The 27,276-nt window shown below is 40.0% G+C and overlaps 1 protein-coding gene across 1 annotated transcript in view; it reads left to right on the top strand.

The window, feature by feature from the left end:
- Positions 1 to 201: 201 nt before the first annotated feature.
- The window catches only part of APBB1IP (amyloid beta precursor protein binding family B member 1 interacting protein), a 39,530-nt gene continuing 12,455 nt past the window's right edge, over positions 202 to 27,276 (top strand). The window contains exons 1-9 of the mRNA XM_026048801.1: positions 202 to 273; positions 3,435 to 3,522; positions 4,141 to 4,433; positions 10,085 to 10,162; positions 12,018 to 12,177; positions 14,681 to 14,802; positions 21,431 to 21,505; positions 22,779 to 22,922; positions 26,007 to 26,117. Coding sequence (XP_025904586.1) covers positions 202 to 273; positions 3,435 to 3,522; positions 4,141 to 4,433; positions 10,085 to 10,162; positions 12,018 to 12,177; positions 14,681 to 14,802; positions 21,431 to 21,505; positions 22,779 to 22,922; positions 26,007 to 26,117 — 1,143 coding nt within the window. The remainder of the gene's footprint in view (positions 274 to 3,434; positions 3,523 to 4,140; positions 4,434 to 10,084; positions 10,163 to 12,017; positions 12,178 to 14,680; positions 14,803 to 21,430; positions 21,506 to 22,778; positions 22,923 to 26,006; positions 26,118 to 27,276) is intronic.

Here is a 27,276-nt window from a genome sequence, read left to right as displayed (position 1 = left end):
TTATTTCTAAACTTTACAAGATTTTTCTCAAACTATTTTGTATTTTATATTTATATTTTATGATTTTCTCAAATTACTGCAAGTTGTTTTAAAATTTCCTGGAAAAGCATTGCACATGAACATTGACTCTTCTCTGCTTCAACAGTTGCCAGCTTTAAAATGAACTTGTAATGATTYTTCATCTGTGGACTTCTCTTTCAGATGGAGCAAACATGTGATGATATAGATGAAATGTTCAGCAATTTACTTGGGGAAATGGACATGCTGACCCAGGTAAATACTACTTGTTTTTTTTTCCCTAAAGGATTTGAAAAATAGTTATTATATATTAGAGAGGAGAGAGTCCTTCTGCAGTTTTCATGTTCTTTCACTCTGAATAAATATAGAAAAAATATTTTGAAAAGCGTACAACTGAATTTCTCAATGTGGCGTTTTAAATGATAGGCATGGAGAACAAGGTGGTATCAGTGCAGATTAGATTATGCAGGAGAGCTAACTACTTGTGAAAGATGCTTTTTCCAAAAAAAAAAAAAAAATATATATATATATATATATAAGGAATAACTTAAATTCCTTTTAGACTTAGTTGCAAGAACTTCAAAGGTTCAATTGAACAAGAGTCTGAATTTTCACATATGAGCATTTTGTATGCATGGAGAGGTAGCATGAATAAAATATGTAAACTTTGGATATGAACATAGCATTTTTTATTATATTGAATATATGATTTAACAAAAAGAGTCATCTTTAGATATGTCAATATATTAAGGTACAGCTGGGTGGCATTCAAGAATTTATAGAGACATTATTAGCAGTACAGAATATAAACTTAAGAGGAAACAATAAAACAGTGTGAGCCCATTTCTAAACCTACAGTTCTGTAATATTTCCTTCAAAACCTGATAAAGGAGAATCTATCGTTCTAAAGTCAATAAATTTGTGGTGTTTTAACATATGGTTGTTTGAAACGTTCAAGCTGTAATTTGGGTTCTCTGTGAGGCTGATTGCTTGCAGCCTCGTCTGGGGGAGTCATTCCCCTCAGCAAATCCCCGTGCTTGCCAAATCAAATGCCAATAATCCTAAACCACAAAACAGGAATTTTGCTTATACCACATGGAAGTCTAGATAACATGATAGTCTCAGATATCAATACTTTGCCCCGGTAGCCTTCTGACTTATGTTTTTTATAACCAATGTGTATGAAAGTTACATATACATGTATATATATGCTTGTATATATCACAGAATCACAGAATATTCAAGGTTGGAAGGGACCTCTAGAGGTCATCTAGTCCCACCTTCCCGCTCAATATATGTATATATATACATATATATGTATATGTATACACAGATATGCATATGTATATAAAGGGAGGCTCTTTTAGAATAATTTCATTTCATTGCCTTGCACATCACTAAAGGAATGCTTGTGTTAAGCTTTGCCTCCTTGGGTCGGACAGGGCCGAGGAGGTGGCTGAGGCTGCAYGTCTACGGGCCGGGGGCACCTCTCCCCTCTGCTCTGCACAAGAGAAGGAGACAGTGCCCGTATGACAGCCTGAAAACTCCTCCTGACAGCAGAATTGTGTCTTTTAATTCCTTCAAACTTCATTTCCTAAACCACTCTGCAGATAGTTTCTCACACTTTCTTCCCCATTTGGCTTATCTGTTCCTAAAGTGAGTGTAAATGATAGAAACACACAGAAATGCCCTTTCATTGCATTAAAAGGTGGAAAGCTAAATGAAGAACAGGAATCAGGTTTTTCTGCTATTTGTAATGTCATCCTCTGTTTTTTATAGTGTTTAAAATAATTTTGGTTCAATTTCTCTTTGCTTATACTTTCTCTGCTTTCATTTTTTTTTCTGCACTTTCCTGGCTGTTATAAGATGTTATGATCTCATAATACTCTTTGTACCTTCCCTTCTTGCACCTTTTTTTTTTTTTCTCTTTTAACTTGAAAACTATCTCATTCGCTTCTTTTCTCCCTCACCCTGATTTATACCATGTCTGTTTTAGTGAGAATAGCTATTAACAGAGAAACTGTGTTCAGAGTTGTTGCTTCTTTGGTTTCCAGCTCTGTACAACTGCAGAAGAGATCAGTATGTCCTGGGTTGGAAATTTGTGAAAATTGCTGCCAAGAGAAATATTTGCATAAATTTTCAGGGAAAATGATTGTCAGTTGCAGGCAACTCTAAGAAATGTAAATGTCCTGGTACAAATTAGTTATGAATAGAATGCCATACTGTTGCAGCAGGAATTCAAACATCTCTACAAAGGTAGAGCTTGCAACGTATATGAAGTAGTCCTTCCACTTTCCTCTGTGTTGGTAAGAAACAGTGCCTGATGTTAGCACTGCATTTAGAGAAGGAAGAGGGTCAACTGGAGGAAATCGGGAAGAAAGCAATGGCAGAGATGAGAGGGGAAGGAACATGGCCTGTGAGAAAAGGTTGAGCAGGGTTGTTTAGTCTGTTGAAGACAAGACTGATCAATTTTAAAATACATAAAAGGCCAACATACATCAGACCACAAAGTACTTGATTCCTCATGTATCTGGGCAGGGAAGCAGTAGACTACATTGTCAGAGTGGATGCTGGAATATATCTGATCAGAGGTGTTTTTTTTGTTTTCTTTCTCATTTGGTTGTTTTATTTTTCCTTCAGAAGAGCTTAGCTGACCTGCTGACCTGACAGCAGATGTTGAAATGCCTTCTGGTCTTGTTTCTGCAGTTCTGTAGCATTTGGTTGTTCAACCTATCACCTTTCTAGCTAGGGAAGAGGAGAATTTATCCTCCTTAACTTCACTTACATGCTTTTCCTAACCATATGAACCAGGGGCTCCCTGCTTGCTTCCTAAACAACAAGCTACAGGCTGGAAATCCTCTATTTGATTATGCAAATTTGTGATTTCCATTGCAAATAGCATTTCTTTTCAAACAACAGGAGCAAATAACAGCTAGGTTACATTTATATTAGTAGATAATGTACTCTGGACCAAACGGCACTGTGTATCCCCATGTGTACACGCATCCACAGCTAAACTCTTCTAAATTCCCCTTCCAAAAACAAAATAAAACAAAGAAAAAACCCCAAAACCTCACCCAAAATCCATAAACTGATTGACTTTATCCACTGCCTCTGTTGGAAACAGCCATGACCTCTGCTGTGCTCAAGCCATGCCCAGATGTGCCTGGCCTAGGCCAACATTTTGCCATTAAACARTTGCCACGATTGAGAGACAGTGCTTGAATCCTTATCCAAGCTCTATTTAGTTTTCTGAGGTCGTGCCTAGATGGGTAACTAGTGTGCAGTGTTCTGGCCATTGGAGAAGAATTAACTTTCAGAGTAAGACGCTTTCAAGGTGAGTTTTTCACAGGTATTCGTGTCTGTCATAGAAATAATGTCATCAGAGATATATCTTTCTCTTTTACCTTCAACAGAGTTTAGGGGTGGATACGTTACCATCTCCATCCCCCAAAGCGGCCAACAAGGAGTTCAGCTTTACAGTTGGTTTTAAAGATTTAAATGGTAAGTAGCCTGGTTTGTTCTCCTACTTAATCAAACCCCTGCATTTCACCCAAGGTATCAGAGGTGGGATCATACCTTTGTGTTATTGAAGCCATGCCATTTCTGAAGTCTTAAAGCTCTCTGATTCTGTCTTTGCCTATGTGGATATTAGAGTTTTTAAATGATACTGATATATGAAGATACTCTCGATCTGGTGCTCAGTTGTGCATATGGCTGAGTACYAAACCAAAACTTGCTGAGTTATAGACTTAACTTTAGCTAGATAAGCAGTCTAATGGGAGCTAATTGACCTTTGTCACTAAACATATGCTTAGAAACTTTGCTGGATCAGGACCAGGTTTTGAAACATGTTACAGATCTGAGACCTTATCACTGAAAATAAAACTTTCTGTATTGCCTAATTTATATTGATTTAATTCCTTGTGTTCTAAATTTAAGTATCAACAAGGAAATGGCTGTTTGCAAAATGTCTTGTTTTGAACCCATTTAAAAAATTCTTTTCTCTCCCATTACCCTTATATTTTAAAGTAACTGCATCTGCTACAGTTTAAACTTCACTCAGCTGGAAAGTGTTTTGCGTTGCATTCACTCCAATATGTGTGGCGTTTTTCTTTACAGAATCCCTAAGTACCCTAGAGGACAAAGACCTAGATGCTTTAATGGCTGATCTTGTAGCAGACATAAATGAAGTTGAACAGCGAACTTTACAAGCCCAGAAAACTACTGGCAGTCAGCAAAGCACTGTCACTCAGCCTCCAACAGGCTTGGATACTGCCACTTCTCATCTGTCAAGTGCCTATGTTACCATTACGGGACAGTTTGGGGATGATTTGCCCCCTCCACCTCCAGACCCTAACTTAGACCTTCCACCACCACCACCACCACCACCTCCTCCTGAGCCACTCACTCAGGTAAGCCTTGGGTGAAATATTGTTCAAAAGCATTCAAAAGTTCTTATAAGTTCCTAAGTGGATTTTGGCTTAGGAGCAACAGAGAATTGATGTGAACATCTTGGGGGAGTTTGGCAGTGATGAAACAGTCATGAATTACTGAGTGACAGTTGTTTATTATTGTGGGCACAACAATAAGAGTTATTGCTCATTCCTTTCTAATTGATATATTGATAGTACAAGATGGGTATAAATCCTCAGAAAATATTTACTGTAATGGGAAACTTTTAATAATCACTGATCAATTAATACCTTCTCACAGAGAGCTTGGCTTTGACATCAGTGTAAAGCGTGACTGGAAGTCTCACTGTTCTGTGCAGGCATCAYTTGGTTCATTTCTGTCTACTGCCAGTCTATTCCTGCCAGTCTATTCCCTTCCAACCTTGAGTCTATTCCAGACTCAAGAACTGTTTACCAGGTCTGCATGTAGTCTTTTTTCTTGAAACATGAAAATCTGTTCAATAGTGCAAAATTTGACATTTGTTAGCACACTGGGTGCAAGGCTGAGCACAAAATATATCTTGTCTTCTCATYCCAACACTGAAGTCACTCTGCTCTTCTTGGTCTTGTCCTTGAAGGAAGATAATGAAGCCCATCTGCAATATGGGACCCTCTTTATTTAGGAAATGCCAAAATTATCAGTAGGCACTGTTTATAAACAGTTGGCTTACTCATATGCYACAATTTATCAGAGTTGTCACAACCTCCTCCACATTTTTCTGTCTTGCATRTCTGTTTTAACTACCAGAATCAAACATGATTTTTCTAGTCTTCAGCGTGAGGTTGTAGAGAGGGAGATAACAGAAAAATTCTACCCTGCCACAGTCCTATGGGGGAGAATGTCTGCATTAGTAGAATGATGCAGCATAAAGTGCATGAAGTGTCTTTTTCTTGCCTTGTTTTTTTTGTGCAGAGAGGGATTCTTTACATTTTGGGAATAGAAAGATTAGAAGGTGACAAAAATACTCTATTGACCTATCTCAAACTGTACCGGTTGGTTGTGCTTAAAATCCTCAGCATTTCATTGTGATTTAAAAGTTCACATAAGCTGAATATGTATAACCTCAACATCATTGCTGCCTCTGTGTTTAGTGTCATACCACAAACATTTGGCAAAAAGAACAGAAATTCAGTTGGAAATGGACTGTTCTGATCATGCTAAAAGGCAACTCATTGGATAAAGTTTCATTTGGGGTACGAAAACTTCAGTGCTGTATTGGAGGAATGAAAGTTGTAAACATGAAGGAGGAACTTTGTTTTTTTCTATATCTCAAAGATAAGTTCCTATCTTAAAAGAGTATCAATATTGTAAAAACAGCAGCTAGACCATTTCAGAAACGGAAGTCTTTTATGTAACTGGTGTAACTGATACAAGAGGTGTTGTCAAGAAAAGTTCAGTTCCATGTCCTGCAGGCATATTCCCATATTAACCTGGAAATATCAAGCTTTTAAATAGGCTGTGTTGGAAGTATGGGCTGAAAGAGAAGCCTGTTAAGTGGGCTGAAGATTCACCAAACTGCCAGTGTGGAGCGGGATTGATACTGGGGCTCACATGTAACATTTTCATAATGATCTGAATGTTGACAGAAGAATCATCTGGAAATATCCTGAGAATGGTTTTAAGGAACTGCCTGACATTATGAATGGCAGAGTTTCAGAGCAGAGACAGCTTGCAACAGATGTGAACTGAAATAAGCAAAATCCTCAGAAACTCGACGAGGTGCAAAGTCCTGCACCCATGGTGAAAAAGAAAAGCATGAATTTGTACAGTCCAGGAGTGTCTGAGTAGCAGCCCTGCTGAAATGGAGCTGGAGGTCTCTTGGATRCCACATTGAGTGTGAAACAGTAATGCAAGGTCACCTGGGCAAGGGGAACTGGACTGTGTTAGAGAGGAGCATGGCCAACATATTGTGGGAAGCAATTATTGCTCTCTGCTTGGCACTAGGGAGGCCTGGAATACTGCATCCTRTTTGGCTATGGAGATACTGGAGGATGTCCAGCAGAGAGCTAAGGAGATGGACAGTGGCCTAGAGCATGTAGCCAGCGTAGGAAGACTGAGGGAGTGGAGCTTGCTTGGTCTGCCAGTGGAAGGTGAGAGGTGATCGAATGATAACTTAGAATGCTTAAGACTAACCACAGGACTGATGTAGTCAAACTCTTCTCAGTAGTGGTGTATGACATAACAAGGGACAACAGCTCTGTGGTGTTGCTTTAGAGCTTCAGACAGGACACTAGAGGAATGGTTTTTTACTTTGGTGGGAGGTACAGTACTGGAACAGGTGAGCCAGAGAAATCACATATTCTCTGTCTTTGGAGGCTTTCCAGGCGTGGCCATGACTGATGTGATCTGGTGTTGCTGGTAGTCCTGCTTTGGGCAGGGAGTTGGACACCAAACCTCCAGAGCTCCCTTCCAACCAACACATCCATGACTCTGTGAGCTAAAGCTCACTCCAGTCAACGGTGCTCAACTTTCATTTTCATTAACTGAGTCTCTGCTTTTATAGCTTCAGGCCACGGGTAGCTCTCCTGTGTGTAACTCTCCATTARCTAGCATCCTGCAATACCTGATGGTTAGGTATTTCTGAGGGTGTTTCTGCAAGGAAAGAAAGGATATACCTGGTAAACACGATTGGAATTCTCTGTGGAACAATATATCTGGAAATCACCTCTGCCTCCCTCAACTAAAGCATTCCTAAGAGACTGTGGGCCAAGTTAAATCTCTAGAAGTGTCTTCTGGTCTCTTCCCAGAAACTAGCCCTGTAGGGAATGGATACAGGGAGAGGGTAGAGAAGGATGAGAAGAGGAGCCAGAGGCATTCCCAAGGAACCTGTCTGCAGAAGCTGCTTCCCTCAAGAAGTTCTGCTTTCTCCCAAAGCCCTCATCAATCTCTGATATGGGTGATATTCAAATATTGATGGCCTCCCCATTGTATGGCATACACAAAATTGCCTGTACAGTTATTATATAAGCTGCAGTGCTGGATGATATGTAATAATCATTTAAAATGAAATACAGAAGAACTGACTAATATTTACTGTCTTGGTTAGTACATATTTGCTTTGTCATGACACTTCTGCTCAGAAGAATGAAGTACAGCTGTAAATGGAGTATTTTTTGTTTTGTTAAAATCCACATTCCTTTTAGCCAGGTTTCTTGATAGGTAATTTTTGAGCAAATCATGACTGATATTTTGYTTAACATTTATGACTGTCTGTAGTCAAACAAACATAGAGCAAGTTATTCCATTTAAACCTGTAATACCAAGACTCTATTACTTAACRTATAAGCCTTCCAAATTTAAAAATAAGATTATTTCTTTTAAAGAAGTAGTTTCATAAATTTCTATCAACTCTGACATTTCCTTTTAAAGCCATCCTTAAGCTAAATACGCCGTGTACGTTTTCTGTGGCATTATCTAGATGAGATTTATGTGTGTCTATTTGAAGATTCGGAAAAGGTGATGATGAAGTTGCAGTGGGAAAACAAATCTTCAGCCTGTCAAAAGCATGTCTTTAACATTGCTAATATTTTTCACCAGATGATTTATTTTCTTTGTGCTAATTTCTTTTTCTATATTGAGAAAGGCAAAGGTTATGAAAAAGCTCTCAGATGAGAAATCTTTTGCACAGATTTGTACAATGGGTGGACTCTGTTCAGCACAGCTCACAGGCAGGCTGAGTTCCAACTGCCAAGGCTTTTCAGCAGAAACCTGCCTGCATCGASCCAGCCTCTTGGTAAAACAAATTTCCCTGCCTCTTGCAGAGAGATGCTTTGAGATGGGAAGGAGAARAGCATGGGCTGAAAGGCTGTCTGTTCTCTGTAGAAAATTCAGCCTTTCTGTGGAGGACAGAYGCTGTTTTTGAGTGCTCAGAGTTAATCATCTCTGAGCTGTGGTGCTGCTGCACTACAGATTTCATTGTCTGATGGAGAAAAAGGAAAAGAGACTTGAGAGCTGATTGTCTGACATTCATAGTGGAGAACCTGACAACAGCAGTCACACTTGAAGCCATCTCTTTGAGGTCACACACCTCCCCTTGTATTTTTGACATCCCATGAGAGGCTAGTATCCAAAAGTGACAAAATGGAAAGGTGTCTGGTGCCTTAAGAAGTCTGTCTGTCAGGAGTAGTTTAGTCATGGCTGAATCGCCGAATCTGCCTCTTGGCAGTGGCTGAACAAGGTAACCTTCTTAACTCTATTTATTTATTTATTTATTTATGATTCTGTGGTAATCTGTAATGTGTCTGAGGAAGGCTGTAGTGACAATGCCCAGTTAGACCTACACGCTTCTTGCACTTGCATCTCTCATAAGCTACAGCCATCCTGGTCCTGGCCTTCTTACTGTCCTAGGGCAAATAAATGGTGATTTTAGATAGCAAACGGAGGGAGAAGGTAACACAGAAAAAAATTGTGTGGAGGCAGGGCAAGAACTACCTCTCACAGATACTGATTGGAAGATGAATGTTCTTGTGAGGAGCACAGCACAAATTCTCATCTCTCTAAAGGGAAGGGAAGGGAAGTGTGGAGTTGAAAAAGATCAACTGTGACAGTTCAGATCAGTGAAGAGAAGCAAGGATTTAATGCTGGGAAGAAACAGACACACTAGTAGCATGAACAGTCCAGTKCAGCACCAGAAACAGTAGTTAGTTGATGCCCCAAATGTACCTTTCAAACTCTGCAGATCACCTGGGGTGGMAGTTGGACTAGGGATGTCAAAAAAGAAATGGTCAGAATCTTTATATCAGTCACTTTTGGATCACAGAACTCATTCATTTGTAAGCAAAGAGCTTGGTCTTACAGAAAAAGAAAAGACAGAATCACAGAATGTTTAAGGTTGGAAGGGAYCTCTAGAGATCATCTAGTCCAACCTTCCCGCTCRAGCAGGGACACAYAAAGCACGGGGCACAGGGCGGCATCCAGGCGGGTTTTGAAGACCTCCAGAGAAGGAGACTCCACAACCGCCCTGGGCAGCCTGTTCCACTGCTCTGTCACCCTCACAGTAAAGGTCTCTCATTGTKGGTCTCTCATTGTGGCTGCATTAATGTGAGTGGGTCCTTTACCACATTGAAAGTTCATGGTTTCACCCAGCTGAAGACTCTGCTCCTCTCTGGAAGTACATATGCAGTAGGAGCTTGTGAGTATGAAGCAAAGGAATTCAAGTGAATTTATTTAACAGTCCTAAACTGAGTGGCAATATTGCAAGCCTGGTTTTCAGGAAGAGCCTAAAAACTCTAGTTCTCTAAATCCTGCTGAGAAGGGGAGTTTTCTTAGAAGCAGCTGCACCCACAGTACTGTTTCATTTGGGTTAGATCTTCCCACATCTTCTCTTATGTATCAGCTGTGACCCATATGCAAACAGAGAAAAGCTCATTTTTCAAGCATTCCTGCAGCATATGAAGAACTGATCATGGAAGAGCTGCATGACTAGACAACAAAAGGAAGCATTTGGCCTCTAAATCAAACCTTCAGGCTGGAGGGAAAGCCAGGGATTGCCTGCAACAGTGCAAGCCCAATGTTCTGCATATAAATAGCAAGAAACAACTCTTTTCAAGTGATTGTAAAACTGTTGGTCTTATTTAATAAAAAGTGTAATGAACATGTTGTGTCTTTTCAGGAAGAACAAGAGGCACAGGCTAAAGCTGAGAAGATTAAACTTGCATTGGAGAAACTGAGAGAAGCCAAAATTAAAAAGGTGGGACTTAAAATAGTGAAATGCTACCATAATAGTTTATGACTGAGTATCTATTGTCATTATTCTCAATAATAAAGTTCTTACTAAGGTCATTAGTCTTTTTCATATTTTGCCTTTCATTTGAAACATCAAAAGATATCCTGTGGAGCTGTCTGGTCATCTGAGTGTACAGAAGTCTCTAGACTGCTACTTCTGAGGGTCTTAGTCTTAGGGTCTTCTGAGGGACTCAAAAGGCTCTATCTAATTTTTCAATGTTGGGGCAAAGTTCGCAGTACTGATACATTGCTTTATAGGACATGAATGTACATAGAAGTGTTGCTTATTTGCACTGTGCTAATTCCAGAAGTATTAAACTTCACTTTTGTCATGGCTGTAGAGACAGCAAATCCAAATTAAATAAATGTGCATGTTATTGTATATTCTTTCRTGGCAGTGCAGCAGTCTACAAAAATACCTGAGCTGGCTTTAGACCAAGAAATAGGAAAACAAAAGCTTCCAAGCAGTGTCAGCCCTGCAGTGTGTTCTGTAAATATGCCCTGTCTGTCATCACAAGGGTGTTTCCAAATCTGTACACACTGTAGTGTACCTCACTGTAATGTGTGACATAGGGATATCCTAYGACTCCAGCTGAACTCAATAACACCTGCAGATATTCAGGAACTYTGAAAAAAATGGGTGCAAAGGAGAAACAGTTGTGACATTTCAGTTGTGCTCAAATAGGAGATGGGAAGTGCTTGAGATGAAGGTCTTCCAAGAAGGTTTCAATGCTTCCAGTAAATCTGAGGGTATCCRGATTTGAGATGGCTCTCATAGACTTTTTTGTTTCTTTTTGTGCACTGAATAATTGAAACCAACAAGCAGAAGTAAGACTGCTACTTCTTTGAAACTGGTTTGTTGTTATGTACATGTATACGTGAACATGTATAATTAAATTGCTCTGTCATATTTGAATTCCAGGCTAGTTTAAAGACTAAAGAAAGTTGCTCTTCTCTGTCTTGGAAAAAGATGGAAGTTGCCTGCATATTTCTGAGCAATTGAAACACTATAACCAGACAAAAATCTCATTTTTCCCCAAATGTGTTTTAGATTATGCACGTACAGCACTTCTCTATAATCTCTGCTACAGCTGAGCTGCTTATTTTACAGAGCAATATATGCAAGGATTGGAATCAGAGCAAGTGCACTGGTTTTATTTGCCTTTCCAGATACAGTGAGGATTYCCAGGAGAAAAACTATACTTTCTGCTTCTAACTCAACTTTAACAGAGGTTCTCTCTRTTGCACCAAAGCCTCTTATACAACTGTTGTAAAATAAGGGGATATTTAAATAAGATGACATGAAGAAGCCCTCTCAATACAGCAGTTCAGTTTCATGCTCTATGTATAGCTTCTGTAGACAATGTTCCTCTGTTTTCAGTACAAGGGGAGGAATTTATATACCTCAGTGTTTACCTCATTTAAAACAAAATTATGCCTTTCCACRTTTCTAGTCTCCTTTAAGGACATACTATCCTTTTGCTGTGATTACMCTATCAAGCGTTTTCCTTAACTGAGTATCTAGTAGATTTAGGGGTTTCTCTCTATGGAGACTCTCTCTCCATAGCAGTTTCACCTTTCCTGAAGTCCTGCAAAGAACCAAGCTAATTTCCCTTTTTTTCAAGAAAAGATCTTTATTTTGATGGTAGCGTAATGTGAAAGCTTCCAAGCTTTATTATTCCCTCAGCTCCCAGTGGGACAGGGTGCCTTTGAAACAGTAATAGCCTCCTGCCTTAATCTTTCTTATCTACGCTAGCACATTCAGACTAGCCTTTTACTTGCTTCTGAAATTAAGTGGCTCTTTGTGCCCCCTTGCCCAGCTGGTTGTCAAGGTGCACATGTACGATAACAGCACAAAGTCACTGATGGTGGACGAGCGGCAGGTGACACGGGACATTTTGGACAATCTCTTTGAGAAAACCCACTGCGACTGCAACGTGGACTGGTGTCTCTATGAAATGTACCCGGAGCTGCAAATCGGTGAGTGATGCAGGGAACATGGAGCAGGTAGATACTGTGCATCCTGTGGTCTGGGCAGGCCTGGAAATYTGATAAGTAACATTTCTCCTATGTATTAATTCCCAATGCAAGTGCCTGGCCCATAGTCTAAATGAGCTGGGAATGGAGCCCTTCTGTTTGCAGAAGGAGATTTTGATTTGGATTAAGTGGTGCATACTCTTTCTTCTGCGTCCAGTAGGCAGCAAAATGCAGTTCATTTTGTTCAAAATTATAACCATGTAGCTATTCTTTATTCCTCTTATATCTTTGGCAGTTCCAGATAGCTTTATTGCTCTCAGGATGCTTAGTAGGCAGTCTTTGATGGTCTTTTCCTTTTTACATGCTTCCCATGCTAGAATCTAAGAGTGTAATCTCAATGTAATCTAGAATATGATCTAAATTACATTCCCTGTGAGAAGCAAATCTAGCAAATATTCCAGACTAGTGAATTGACATTCCRGAAGATCTATGACAGGATATGGATAGTCATATTCTGACAAACAATTGTTGCAATTAAAATAAGCTGTACTTTTAGATAAATTGCATATTTTAAAATACAATGAATGTTTTCAGTAGTGAGATGGTGATGTAACACTGGGTAGTATCTACCTTGTTACAGAGCGTAAACCATCCACTTTTAAAAAGACCCCCTAGTGATGTTAAGATCATATCTTTAATACAATAAAAGCCTGGGACTGGAAATCAAACAAAGCTGAATGTGACAGAAATTACTCCTAACTAAAGAACACAGGGTGAGAGAATAAAATTTTGCCTCCTTATTGCTTGCTCCCATATTCACCTTTCTTTGATCTATGATTTGGCATTGACATATAGGACAACATGTGCACTAGGTATGTTCCATACCACSTAAAGGTTTGCAAACTGGTATCTTCCTCCTGTAAAATCTTTCTGCATCTAAATGAAAGAGATGAYGAGATATTGCTGATATGAAACTTCTACCCATTTTTTAAAATATGTTTTACATATTAAAGCACATTATCTGAATTTACTATATTTTTTAAGGGCAACTGCATGCCGTTCCCTCTGTCCTCAGAATCCCAGACCTTGTTTGATTACTTCGTGCTGCGCTGTGACGGAATTAAGTGAACAAKTTAGATGCTGTTACTGAATTTATTGCTTCAAAATTAATATATCTATTAAGTCATTATATTCTTTCTGTTACCCAGTGTAACTACTCTAGATAGGTAGGTTTGCTCCTACATCTTGAGAATTATTTTATAGTTATCCTGAAATATAAGATACTCTTTACCCTTCAAGTCATTACTTGGAGYTTTTGTAATACTTTATATTTCCAGTTTATTTGAGAAATATTAACTGTTAAATGAAAAGTATTATTAACACAAAAGGATTAGGACAACAAAGTTTGTGTTGTTAAGAAGTTGCGATTTATGTATGAACTGGCCATGATGTTAGTCTGTAGCTCATAAAAGTTGGCAGTGGTTTAATTCCCAAAAGTTAGTTCTGAAGGGTCACACTGAACTCATGACAAAACAACAAGCCGTATTGTAGAAAGCTCATAAATATGTGCTGTGTTATCTCCTCTTACACCAAGCCAATCTAGGCTGTTGAGAAATRTGGTCAGCAGAGACCACTGAAAAGGGAGTACAGCTGTTCAGAGAAAACTGCCAAAATCATATTGAAACTTTGACCTGGGTARTTTTTTTTTCTTCACAGATACTGAATTTGTAGAGAAATGCAGTTTAGGCCCTTCCAAAATTGCTTGTGAAATCATTCTGACATCTTTTTTCTTCCAAAGGGGATTTATGTGACTGTTAAATACTTCATAAAAATAAAACTCCAGAAGGAGAGGCCAGGAGTTACCTAATGTCAGCATAACCTGGTGGCTTTTCTGAGTGATGAGTTTGGTTTCAAATCAGCAAAATAAGGGATAGAATTGACATGAGATCTCCCACATCTCTGGTGAGATTTCTAGCTGCTGATACGCTGARTGAAAGAGTAGATCTTCACATTGGTTTAGCAGTTTGCCTTCCTGTTCTCTTGGTTCTGTTGTTTCTGGTTTTAAATATGGTTGCCTAGAAGAAAAAGATTTATTCTGAGTGCACAGCCTTTTTCCTGGTGACAAAGAGCTATTTTTCACTTGTTTCAGTAAAAAGATTAAGAAAGTTCATTTTCTCACAAAAGCATTGACACCATTAAGGGACATTGGTGTAACTCTCCTGTCAGGACACAGTTTCTACCATTCACAGTCTCTGAGCAGCAGCACAGAAATGCAGGAGGACTCCCAAGAAGATGCCAGTGCTGCATAAATCACGGGCTGTAGCTGATTTGTGCTTCCACCAGACACTATTTTCATGTGGTTTGCTCTCCTCTGTGTGATGGAAAAGAGAACAGGGAGGGAATGAACATCAGCTAGTGTTTTCACTCAGAAACAGAAATTTCCATCTGCAGCCTTGAGAGAGAGGGAGTTTGAGTGTCTTACATTATCTTCTTTTTGTCCCTCCAGAAAGGTTTTTTGAAGACCATGAAAATGTTGTTGAAGTGCTCTCAGGTTGGACTCGAGATACTGAGAATAAGATTCTGTTTTTGGAAAAAAGTGAAAAATACGCTTTATTTAAAAATCCCCAGGTAAGGTAACAAGATATTTGGAAAACAGTCTGCAGTTATGTTACTTAGTCCATATGTTGCATATTACTCTATTGGTTTAGATCTCTCAGCTCTAAATTATTGAAAGCCAAATGCATATTTGAAGCAAAAAAGACATCCAAAAGTTGAACGATGTGAAAAATAGTKCTTTCTATTCTCTCCTGTTAATATTTTTAAAGTCATATCTTTAATGGTAAAAAATAAGGCAAGTATTTCTCCCTGGGTACGAGTTTTTGCTTAGGCACAGCTCTTAGAATTGGAGTGAGATGGGACAGTGGTAAAAATCTGACTTTTGTCAGTGTTGTAGTATCCACCACCATTTCCACAGAGAAGCATCAGCATTTCCTTGCAGGTCTTATTTTTCCCAGTTGTACTTGAAACTACATGAAAAGAATGCTGAGCACTACAGAGAAAGTTTACCTGGAAGACTGAAAAAAAGACTTGGGTAACCAGGACACTATGCACAATGACTCTATAAAATGAGGACAGCTTCAAATTATATAGCATATATATATAAAAATCATTGTTTTCTGGTTATGTGCAATAGCAACCATGTTTATGAAGACTTTGGTATATACAGGTGCTGGATTCTCTGGTGGTGATTTTYTTTGCCTTGTTACATATCTGTTGGTTTGCTTAATATCTGGTTCAATCCTGAGGAGAGCAAGGTAAAAATAAGCAATCCTTCACTGCAGGAGAAAAAAAAGATTAAAATATATAATTTGGCAGCAAAGCTCACTCAGCTGTTCAGCTGGGAAGTTTTTTTTTCAGTTGAGTCGATGCTTCAAATAAAACCTGCAGAGAGGAAGTTTCCTTCATTCACATAGAAAGTAACCACAGAAGGGAAAGAAAACTTACCCTGCAGTGTACATGGATTCATGTTGACTTTTTATTGTAAATATTAATATTAAACAGCAAAAGCCAACTTTGGAAGGAAAATACACATGACAGCACAGGATGTCATACTTTCTATAGCATAAAAGTTGTAGCAGTGGTTAGGTGGTCTTATTTGACTTGTACACCAGTAATGTTGTTTGCCACAGCTCAGGGCAAGGTCAGGAAGTACCTTGTGAGGAGCAGATCTTTGGGGGAAATTCTATCTATTTTGCTTGCAATGACCATTAGAAATAAACGTGACCCAAAACAAACTCAGTTAAGATCCTAACTGTATCCTGCTTACAGGGAGCTTGCTCAGGATATGTTTGCAGTCCTTGAGCGTCATCACCTCTGTGATAAGCCCTAACGTGAACAGCCCAGGGGGAAGCTGCCTCAGTCGTGACCATCATGCTGTTTGGGCAGGGATAGCATCTCACCACCTGTCAGGCTCAGTAAATTCACACAGCGTGAGGCGTACGGAGCAGTGCGGTCGTATCAGCACTCCTTCCTTTTGGCAGAAAATAATCAGTATTGTACAGCCAGCGCTCATGCTGGATTACAAAACGTGGCAAAATGGAATATACCATCTGCAGTGAGTCTCTGAGTACATCAACTCAGAGGCTGAGCTGGTGGGTGGCAGAGAGGTGACCATGGAGCTACCTGCTTACAGAAATGCTTGTGCAACCAAGAGAAACTGAAATCCAGAGCTTTGGTAGTGCATTCTTACACGTTCAGCTTCGTCCTGCCCCTCACTCAGGTTGTGTTGAGGTTGCTTCATCCGGGGAGTGCAGAAATTACAGAGTGGTTTCCCACTGGCCAGCAGCATTGGCCTTCCTCGCTGTGCTCCCATTTAGTGCTCCTTCTGTCAGAGGTTTTCTGCAGGGATGAAAGCTTCAGTTTGGTAACTTGTGATTTTTTTTCTAGAAGAAAGAGGTAGGCAATTTGCAAGAGTGGTCAGACACCTACTATTTGTAGACAAATTAGTGATTTAATTAGTGCTTTAAAAACCCAACTATAAAATATATAGATGCACTGCTAAAACACAGCACCACCATCAGCACTGGTGGAGCTCTGGAAGAGATCAGTGATCTGTGCTAATATTCCTCATGTCTTTCTGTACCACTAGAACTAGACATGCACCTGATATAGAATAAACAACAATTATTTAAACATTTCATTTTCTAAAGAGCAACTAAGGTTATGAAGTGCAGGAGTTATCCTCTATTTTTATGCTTGCAACATATTCCTCAGCTTCTGCTAGTGTCTGTTTACAGAAGATTCTCACTCTTGTTATGCAGGTCCTATCTAATATTTATCGCAGCTTTGTTTCTCAGAACAATTTTTGAAAGCATTTGGAATGCATTTTGAGGAAAAAAAGCTTTGGCAGAGCCCCGCAGTCTCTCATTCTTCACAATGCCAGGCACATTTTCACCCTCTCCTCGCTGGAATGTGATTTACCCCGCAGGGAATTCACAGTAAAAAACTGTTCCACGAATGGCGTCAGTGACTCGTCTACAGACACAGAAGGTCACGAGTCTGCAACTAAAGAGTGAAACAGAAATATGTATCAGTACACATGAAAATAAAGAAAACCTCTTAACATAGGAGAGGTGACGCTCTGTCACGTGGTGCAAGGATGCTCTGAAACGGAAGGTTTTCAGGTTTCAACACCTCTTTTCAAAGAGCTCAGAGTAATTCTCAGCTAAAAGAGACTATAACAAAATGAAACATATAGGAAGCACTGTGAAACTGTTTGTTTCATTTGAGCAAGGTTGTTTGTAAGGTACAGCTGAATCCAAACTCCCAACTCTTAATGTTAGTCATGCTTTTAGATCACTGCATATTTCATTTTTGCTTACAAGATTTTTGATTTTCTCTGTTTCTCTATTGTGGATAGAAGCAGATGAAAAAATGAAACAGTGTAAATGACACCACATGCATGTGCTGTCCATTCTTATGTAATGTTTTTGTACAGTATTTACATAAATTGGTAAAAATGTAGATACAGTGAGTACTTTTTGCTTCTGCTCTCCAGTTGATAAACCAAGAGCTGAGCTGTATCCTCCAACAGAGAGTTCAAACACTGAATTCATGCTTTGTTTTTTCCACCAACTAAATTACTGAACAGTATGGATATGGATATAAAATGATATGGAGTAAAAATTTGTAATGTCTTTCTTAATAGGCTGGCTTTCTCAGATATGTATATTGAAGCCAGTTAAATCTGTTTGGTATCCAGCAGGTGATTCTTTTATTTTTAATGACTTCTCCAGCCATTAATGACTCTGTAAATCAGATGTTTTTCTCTCCACTGTTACCCTGTGATGGGAAACAGAAGTGTTTCTGAAAATGACTGTTCAGTCTGTAAATGACTGTTCAGTGGGCTGGCAAATGCATAAATAAATTGAAAAGAGAGAGGAGAAGTATTTTTCACCATTCTTCCAATATTTAGGGATCTTAATGTCTTTTTCTATTACTATACTTCATATTATATATTTCTATTAGTATAATTCATCTCTGCATTTTTACAAGTGCCGAGATATGGGCGATGGCCCAGGAGGCTTGGCAGTGCAGTAGCTAGGGGTACTGCTCCTGCAGTGATCCAAGTTTGGTTTGCTTATGAGTGACCACAGAGATTTTTTTCTTTTTAATTCAAAATTGAAAACCATTATTTTCTTTTGCTGTTGTTTGAGGATTATACAGTGGACAGACAGCAGACCTGATTATTTTGCCTGTCTCCACAACCGAGAAATGGCTAAGTGGAGAGGTTATGTGAATAAACTTGGTGGATTTTGCAGAGTACAGTACAAAGCACCAAGTTAACTCATACTGGCTATGAAATCTTTACAGGAGTTCTCTTTGTCCATATGGAATTCCCTATAAAATAAAACCATAGGTGGGTCAGCAGCTAGTTTTGCTACTGTCCTTCCCTGGCCTGCATGAGCATGGGGAAATGTTGGCACAATGTCTCCCAAGGATGTCATGCCTGGCTAGCAGTGCCCGTCTGCATTAGCCTGGATCAGGCAGAAGGATGCGGGAGAGCAGCTGGCTTCCTGGTGGCCTCAGCAGGTCCACAGTGCTTGCAGGCACAGGGATGAGTTCAGCAAAACCCTGTGCTTGTTCCTCTCTGCAGCAACTAACCTACTAATGGATTAAACAACTCTTCATACTCCTAAGTTACCATGCCAAAAGAGGATGGATCCATCCTGTTGAGTAAGCTCAACTGTCTGTTGAGAGTGACACCTTCTTTTGGAAATAAAATACCCAGTTAATTCTCACATTTGTGGACTCATTCAGAGAGCTGCCTGTAGCTAAATCTTGTCACAGTTATGACTGAATTTCCTAAATCAAGCATGTTTTTCCCGGTGGTGTCTTTGGATGGGAAAGAGCTTGCCTCTTACTGTGGCTTGGAATGACCTCTGGTGGACACGTGTGGTTGTCTCCTACATGATGAATGCTTCTGATCAAAAATAGGGGACCACACAGTGAGAAAATAAGTACAGCACACAATCTGCTGTCCAGGTCCTCAGCCACTGGCAAGTAATAAGCATCATGTACTTGCAGACACCAGGAAGGCAGAGACATGAGGGAGGTAGTCAGTAATGGATGAAATGTGTGTTGACAAGTGAAAGATGAAATCGTTCATCTGTGTTATGTTGGTGTGGGTGACAGAGCCCTGTTTCCCTAATGAAAAACTACTTTGTTGGTGATCTAGCATGAATGTCATTACAGAGTTTATTTCTTTACTATTGCCTGTGTAGGCACAGGGTGGTCTGTGCTTTTGCTAAATAAATGCCAGATGCTTGAACGTGAATCGGTTCTAATCTAAGCAGCTTTGTTTTCTTACTATCAGTACATTGATGTCCAATCAAGGCAGATGAGTGATATAAAAATGTGCCCAGGCTATTTATGCTCTGTCAATCCTATATAAGAATTTTAGCCTGTTTCCCAGTACGAGTGGCTGTTCTGTTAGAAACTCCAGTTTCCTTCTCATGTCGGTGCTATAGATAGACTTGCAGGTGCCTGAGTTTCTGAGGTCTCCGCCTGACTTACTTACTGTGAATTTTTAAGAAAGCAGTTTTTAAAGAACTGCTTTTGAAACCATTCATACCTCTTCCCCTTCCTCTCCTGGTGCCTTCCAAAACCCCTATGCCCCGAGTGTTGCATTGGGCTGTTCAAAACACGGCTTGAGAAAGGAGATGTGGTTGTGTGGAGAAGCGAAGTTTCACTTCAGATAAGCTTTTTTGCTATAAACACAGGGTGTTGGCATGGCAGGCTCGTGTGCTTGTTTTATACGGTGTGGTGACAGCATGTTGCTTCCTTCATTTGCATGTCCCTTCTTAGTCTTTTGGTAATGTTTTGGTAAGGTTTGGTGATGTGGTGCACTCTAGCCTTTGAGTCCCATGGCAAAACTGCATGTAAATATGTTGCTACGTTCTCACAACCTTGAGGTGTGTATCACCAACAGAAAAAAGGTGGGGAGATATGAAACGTCAGATAAACTCTGATGCTTTTCTTCCTGCAGAATTGCTGACAAATTTACAAAATTACAATATTTTTTAAGTGGATACCTTTCAAAATTTACTGGGTCTTTTTGCATTTGTTTTGCAGAAAGCAGGTTTTGCTGCTTTACTACCTTTTGTTCTACAGGCCTTTTACTGTCCCCTGCACCACATATTTTGCAGCCTTAACCTGCTGGTCTGCCCAGCCTTTCATTTAGAAGATGACCAGCACGAGGGCTTGTTGTGTGTCTTCATCTCTCCAAATGTCCCTCAAGGCCTGGCCTAACTCCCAGATCCCCGTCTTTGCTTCCCGCGTGCCTCAAACCATAGCTGTCCTGTGCAGTTCCTGTGCGGTGCAGACATGGGCAAAACTGTTTCTGCCCCTTGGAGCTGATGAATGGAGGCAGCCGTGAGCAGGCACGAGGCTCTCAGCTCCCTGGGCTGCTGGGCAGAAGATGCTTTGCCCTCAACGTGCGGCCCCATCACAGAGCTGCTCTCCCAGGGTCGAGGAGCCCCTTCCCGAATCCAGGCCTGTGTTCCAAGCGGTGATCTGGATTGCACGTGCCACGCTGTTGTGGTGCCCACTCCGTACACTGCTTTCTTCTGGATTTTCAGCTATGCTTTTCAACTGTTTCATGAGATAAAAATGTTTTGCAGGAAGTGAGTTGTAAAAGTAGGGGGAAGCGACTTTGAGTGAAGCACTTGCTGTTAAAATTAAGAGTTGAAGCTTGTCCAAAGCACCAGGCACGGAGGAGGGCAAACTACCAAAATGACTTGCTAGAAATAAATACCGTCTGGGTTTGGTATTGCTTTTTCTCTGTCAGCATCAGTGTGCAATATAATGTTATGTTCTCTAACACCTCTGTAATAATACAGGAGGCTGCGCAGGTTGGAATGCTGAAATCAAAACCATTGCTTCAGAAAAATGGTCAAATAAAAACAAGGCCTCAGCCAGTGTTTTTAATATTGTAGGAGGCTGTATGTATAAAGGCAGAAGTAATTTTATATTCTTTTTGAATTAAATTCAAAGTGAGAATTAAAATTCATGGGCAGGCAGCCTGTGATTTAGGTTGTCAATAAGAAGAGGACTCCTTAAACATCTGCCTCTCATATCTATTATTTGGACTGCCAGTGGGGAAAGGCCAAATAACTATTGAATGGGCTTGCAGCCATCTACTTGTTTGTACTATTGTCTCTATAACTAACATCAGTTTCTTTTGTGTCTTAATCAGAATTTCTACCTGGCAAACAAAGGGAAGAACGGAAGCAGAGAAATGAATGAGAAAAACAAAGAGGCTTTACTGGAGGTAAGCCAGCTTTCTAGGCTGATGATGCCACCATTGCCAAACCCCTGCTTCCATCTGCATCTGCCTGCAGCAACAGGCTGAGCACTTTGTGGGCAAATGGGTAACAACAGGAAGCTCTGTGATGGTTGGGAAGAGCCGTTTTGTGCCTTAAGCTTCGTTTGCGACTTCTCCCCTGCAGCTGCTGCTCACTGCTAAGAATGTGGTTTTATCCCTGTATATTAGGGTTACATTTATATTTATTAAAGTAATAAAGTACAAGTAAAAAWGTAAAAACAATGTTATATGAATTTGAGTAAAGAAATACTGTGCAGCATGGGACTGTGTATTGCTAGTAAGGTTGGTCCGTAGCAGAACTACTGCTTTTTGAGGGAGAAGTAGATGTAATTCTCATGACCCAACACTAACATCTGTACTAAAACAGAAGAAGAACCTTTGCATTTTTTTTCAGGAAGTCTAGACTTGTGCCTTCCCTGTTGAAGGTTTAATTAAGTTGTGTGCTTTGAGAGAGAAAAATCCAGAGTTATAAGAAAAAAAAGTCACGGTCCTCCTGGGCATGCATTTTGGCTTTGATAAAAGTTTAGGAAATTAAACTGTTCTCAGAGTGCCTGGAGATTCCCATTTCCAAAGCACTGTCTGATCATGCGGGCACCAAATCTCAACTAGCAGAAGTCTGGGTAACTTTTAAATGAGAACATGAGTTTTGTTGGCATTAAAAATGCTCAGCAGTAGGTCCTTCAAGCAAAGGAGTGTATATGTTCAAAGTGTCTTGCAAATACCGTCATTTACATGCTAACATTTGAAAGTGAAAGCAAAGACTGAGAGACATTATTCTCTAGCTATTTTCTAGCTATGTAAGGACAATCTCTTAAAAAGTGTTTTTCCACAGAGCCTATAGATACAGCAGCAATGAAAAAGCAACAGCAGCAGTACCAAGCGTTCTCCTCTGCTGCCCTCACTGGACGCATCTTTGTCTAGTTAAAACCTTTGGTTTTAGGTTTTACTTTAGGTTTTTACTTGACCTTTGAGAGAGAAGAGGTTTTTGCAGACCTTCATTTCCAGTGTGAGCACCTTACTTGCAAAGGCAAGTTACCACATTAGTTTGAAAAACTTTAATTTACCTGTCTAATGTATTCAGCTCTCTTATAACTGCAGTTCACATATTCATACATTCACTGTCACAGAGATTATCCGTGGTTTTAAAGGGAGTATTCAGCTATGTATGAGTTTTGTTTAAATCCATTTTTTTTTGTGTAATATTATTCTTGTCACATAGGAAAGCTTCTGCGGGACATCTGTCATTGTGCCAGAGCTTGAAGGGGCCCTTTATTTAAAAGAAGATGGAAGAAAATCCTGGAAGAGGCGTTATTTTCTTCTACGGGCTTCTGGAATTTATTATGTACCCAAAGGAAAAACCAAGGTCAGGAAGCAAAATAAGCCTTTTAGCCATAAAACAATTCATGGAGGTGAAAGTGAAGAACTCCCAAGGTGACATTTTAAGAGCAGCATCTGATGCCTCTAAGAGTTTTTTGTTGATGTTGTTTTAACTTTGGCCACACCACTTGTGCAAATACTCAAGTGTTGTCACTGAATCCTGTCATGTTTCCCTTCCTTTTGATTTCTRTGCATGGATAAAAGCATTAATGGAATAGCGATCCTTCAGAAGTCAATGGGGGAAAAGAAAAACAACACAGCACCCGCCAGTTGGTGTTATGCTGCAAATAATGCTTCACTTATGCAGCTTCCCTGTGGAAGAGTCGCAGATGTTTTAAAAATTTTCAAGTAAACTCATTTCCTGTCAGAAATAAAGAGGAATCTGATTTCGTTTGATAAGAACTTTCTGCGCTAGTAACCGCCAAGCAGAAATGCCATTCATCTKTTTTCCAGTGATCTTTACCTAGCGAATACGCTGCGTCTTTTACTGCTTTTTCCAGCTGCCCTTTGTGTAGAAAGAGGTGAGACAGAGGCACCTACTTGATGGAATTACATGCACTGACATTTACTATAGCAGAGTGCTTGAAGAGCCTGAATCGCCAGCCCCGGGGAAGCAAAGGAGTCCTGGGCACATTGCCTGTGYGGGCGGCTGGTTGTGCTTTTCCGCTGGGCAGGTGGGGTGACTGCTTTGGGATAGTGCATCGTTTTCATTATTTTGCAAAGCACTACTGCCTGCAGTTCTGTGAGTGCTTCAGATTTGCCCTAGAGGGGAATTCTAGTGCTGATGGTGGAGGAATTCTAGTGCTGATCACTGTCACGATCTGCGCTGTGAAACTTTCCTGCCATTCCCTGGCTGAATTACAAGGAAGAAAAGGGAACGGTTGATGGCTCATAGAGGCATTCAGTGCTGCTGCTCCAGGGACCCGTGTTTATAACCAAACCTCAGTGAAGCACAGRTCTAGATTGCTTGGCTACTTTCACAGCAATTTATTGTGACTTTACTTGACTCTGCTGCATTGTCCTCAAATCATCCTGCACGCACACAACATTGTATTAATAAGGAATTAGGACTCTATTTAGAAAGCCCTTAAGAGAGGAAAGAGCATATGAGTGGTCAAATGAAAAGGCCATCTAGGACATGTCATTGTAGCCTGCCACCCCTAATGGCCATCRGCATAGTGCCTAGGGAGGGCAAACAAACATACTGATATTTCCCCAACCTTTTCTTCATCCTCAGAGACTTTCCATCATAGTTAAGATAAGGGAAGTGGTTTGCTTTTCAGTTGATATTCTGCAAATGTAGTCAGGATGGAGTTACACAGTCCCCTGGAACAGCTGTTTGGGTTAAAGACTTTGTTGCCTGCCAGTCATCACACTTCTCTACCACCCAGTCTATAACTGAGCTGTAGTAAGGAAGGGTGGGAGTGCTCTGAAGCCACCACCTTACCAGCCTGACCAGGCATAGTGGTTTAGGACCTTGATTCAAGTTCTTTAGGAGAGAGTCATAGCTCTTCAAGATGGTACCACAGTCATTTGTTCGCTCCAGTAGCAGCTTCAGCAAAAGGATGCAAACATCCATGAATCAGCCAGCCCAGAGAAAGACTTTTAGCCCAAATCTACATTTAATGGTGATTTAAGCCAATGAATGGACCATGTGTTGGAAGAGCTGGGGCTCAGGTAGAGATCTCTTTTGGGGAGATGGTAACCTCTGGTAGGTGAGCAGGTGCTGGGAGGTGTTGACATTTCAGAGCCCTGCAGAGGGGCTGGAGTGATCCTGCATTGAGGTACAGAAACAAACAGCTGGTGGACAATGCCTTCAGCTGCTGCAGCTGTTCAGAAATTCATCWTMTAATCATGTTTTCTTTTTGKTTTTTTTGTTAAAAACCCTAAGATTCTGACGTACCTTGGCACTTTGTGTTGGCTATAAAAACATTGCAGACCTTTGAAAATGCAGAGACACTTTCAGATAATTTTGCACACATGCTTTCTTAAAAAAAGATGAGGCACCCATCRACATTTTCATATTATTTTCTTTCTTCAGCATTAGTCTACTTGMATATAATTTTTAAAAAGCATTGCTAATGGACAGGACCATAAACAGCTGAATCCAAATTGCTGACAATTTTAAAAGTGTTTTCTGTTAATTAATATTGTTTTGTCTGGTCATGTTAAAATTGCAGAGTAGTAGCAATAAGTGCCTTTGATTGCCCCTTGCATGAAGATTTGTTCCTTACTTTGAAGGAAATAACTGCATGCACATTAATTTTAATTTCCAAAAATAGTTTCCTAAAGGAAAGGAACAACTCTGTATTCTATAGCATGGATTTGAGCCTGTGAAGGAACTTGCAGTGTTGGAAAATCACAGTCGGTGACAAAATCATATGAACTTCAGGGGGCCTGCAGTGATAGAGAAGCTCTATTTTTGATCTTGGCTATAGAGAGAGAGCGAATTATGGGATTTATTGCTTTTTTTTTTTTTTTTCCCCACTATTTCAAGATTACTCGGTTTAGCCAGCAGTCACCAATTGACACGGCCATTTTTGCATTTTGCTCCAGAGGATGGAAAAGGGAGGCTTTGGAGCAGGATCCTTCTGCACAGAAAAGCATGCCAGCAGCAGGCACCTCATTACTTCAGCAACATACTATGAACAAGTAAATATTATGATAAACAGAAAAGGAATGGTGCCAGGAAATTTAAGAAAATTCAAAGCAGAATACTTGAGCTGTGAGCTTGTTTGATGAGAGTTTGCATTAGTTACAAATGTGAAGGAAAAGCAAGTTCCTAAAGCAATTTACAATCCAAAACTTTCCTTCTCTTCTCAGAACAAAGAGCTTTGTTAGGTCTGTATGTGTTTTACTAAAGTTACTATTATTTTTCTTTTATTCAGTCTTTATTTGTCTTTAACCAAAATCTGCACATAAAGCACTGAAGCACAGCAAAATAAGAACAGCAGCAAAGTGTTGCCATGTTCCATATTATGCCCAGTGTGTACTGACCTTCTTCCTTCAATGAATTTTGCATCAAAATCTTTTTCTTTCTCACAAGAGTGTTCTTGATTTTCATTTGCAGACATCCCGGGATCTGGCCTGCTTCATTCAGTTGGAGAATGTCAATGTTTATTATGGCACTCAACATAAAGTGAAGTACAAGGCACCTACAGATCACTGCTTTGTCTTAAAGGTAATGTGCAAGAAAATGTTCTGCAAATGTTATATACCAGTTCTGTCATTAACTTCTGCAAAAGAAGTTAATTTCAAGCTGCAAGAACCCTGATATTTTGTGGGATAGAAGGACTGCTGCAGAATCCTGGCTATTGTCTACTCCAGTTTGTTCTTGATCAGCAATGTCACTTAAGAAGGCTTTTAATGACTGGTAGTCCCGTAATGTATGGTGTGGTCATAACTATTGATAATTTGTGCTGCAAAATCTTGCAAAAGTACATAACTTAGACTGCAGWTTTCGTAGCAAAACTAGCTGGGGGAGGAGGAGAAAGGTTTCTGTCCAAGCACTTGTGTGATCCCATAACTGCTGCTGCAGAGTCGCTGTTGCCATTCCTGCTGGGAAAAGATAAATGGCCTGGGAATTCTGCCTTCCTCAGGAGAAAATAACAGAAATCCAAGTTTTCTTGTAGCTCCAACAAGTAGGAATGGTGCTGTGTGGCTCCCTGCAGTGTTGTATGCAGGGAACATCTTAGAGTAATTAGGTCTTGATCATTATCTATCATTCAGGAAGATTTTAGAATACAGTGGAACTGCTGTGTGCAAGATGGAAGATAATCTTGTTGTGGCTTCTGCATCTAAATACTTTGCAGTGCAAACAAGACATGGAGAACACAGCATCTTGCCAGCTCAGAAAACAGTGACAGGAAACAGATAGACATAAGAGGTCACCTAAAATACCACATTTCTGGTTGTTGCTGCACATTTATACCCCATTTTGTACAGTTTCAAAATGTTTGCTGGTCCTATTTGCACCTGGCCGAGCAGAAGTGGTTTATAGRCTCAGACTAATTTTCTGTAACAGATGTATCTAATTATCAGAGCTGAGATGTTTAACTACTGCAGTTYTCCACAGATATCTCTGAAAAAAGCTATATTCTTATTTGTGAAAAGTAATGCCCTTTCTGAAGTCAGCAGGTGAGTTTTAKTTCTGAAAATCACAAACTTCTAATTAAAATAAAAGAAGGAAACGAAAAGTCAAGTTAAATAATAAGGAAAAGTTGRTTTTCTTTTTTAGTCCTCATTTGATTAATGAGCCCTCTGGACAAATAACTGGGCGAAAACAAAAACTGTATCTACCTCCAAGGGTGCAACATTKGTACCTACCTCCTGTCTCTTAA

Source organism: Nothoprocta perdicaria, unplaced genomic scaffold (assembly GCF_003342845.1).
Source record: "Nothoprocta perdicaria isolate Ctin4 unplaced genomic scaffold, notPer1 scaffold_57, whole genome shotgun sequence".
NCBI classification, from domain to species: domain Eukaryota; kingdom Metazoa; phylum Chordata; class Aves; order Tinamiformes; family Tinamidae; genus Nothoprocta; species Nothoprocta perdicaria.
This window is presented reverse-complemented; position numbering and strand designations above follow the sequence as displayed.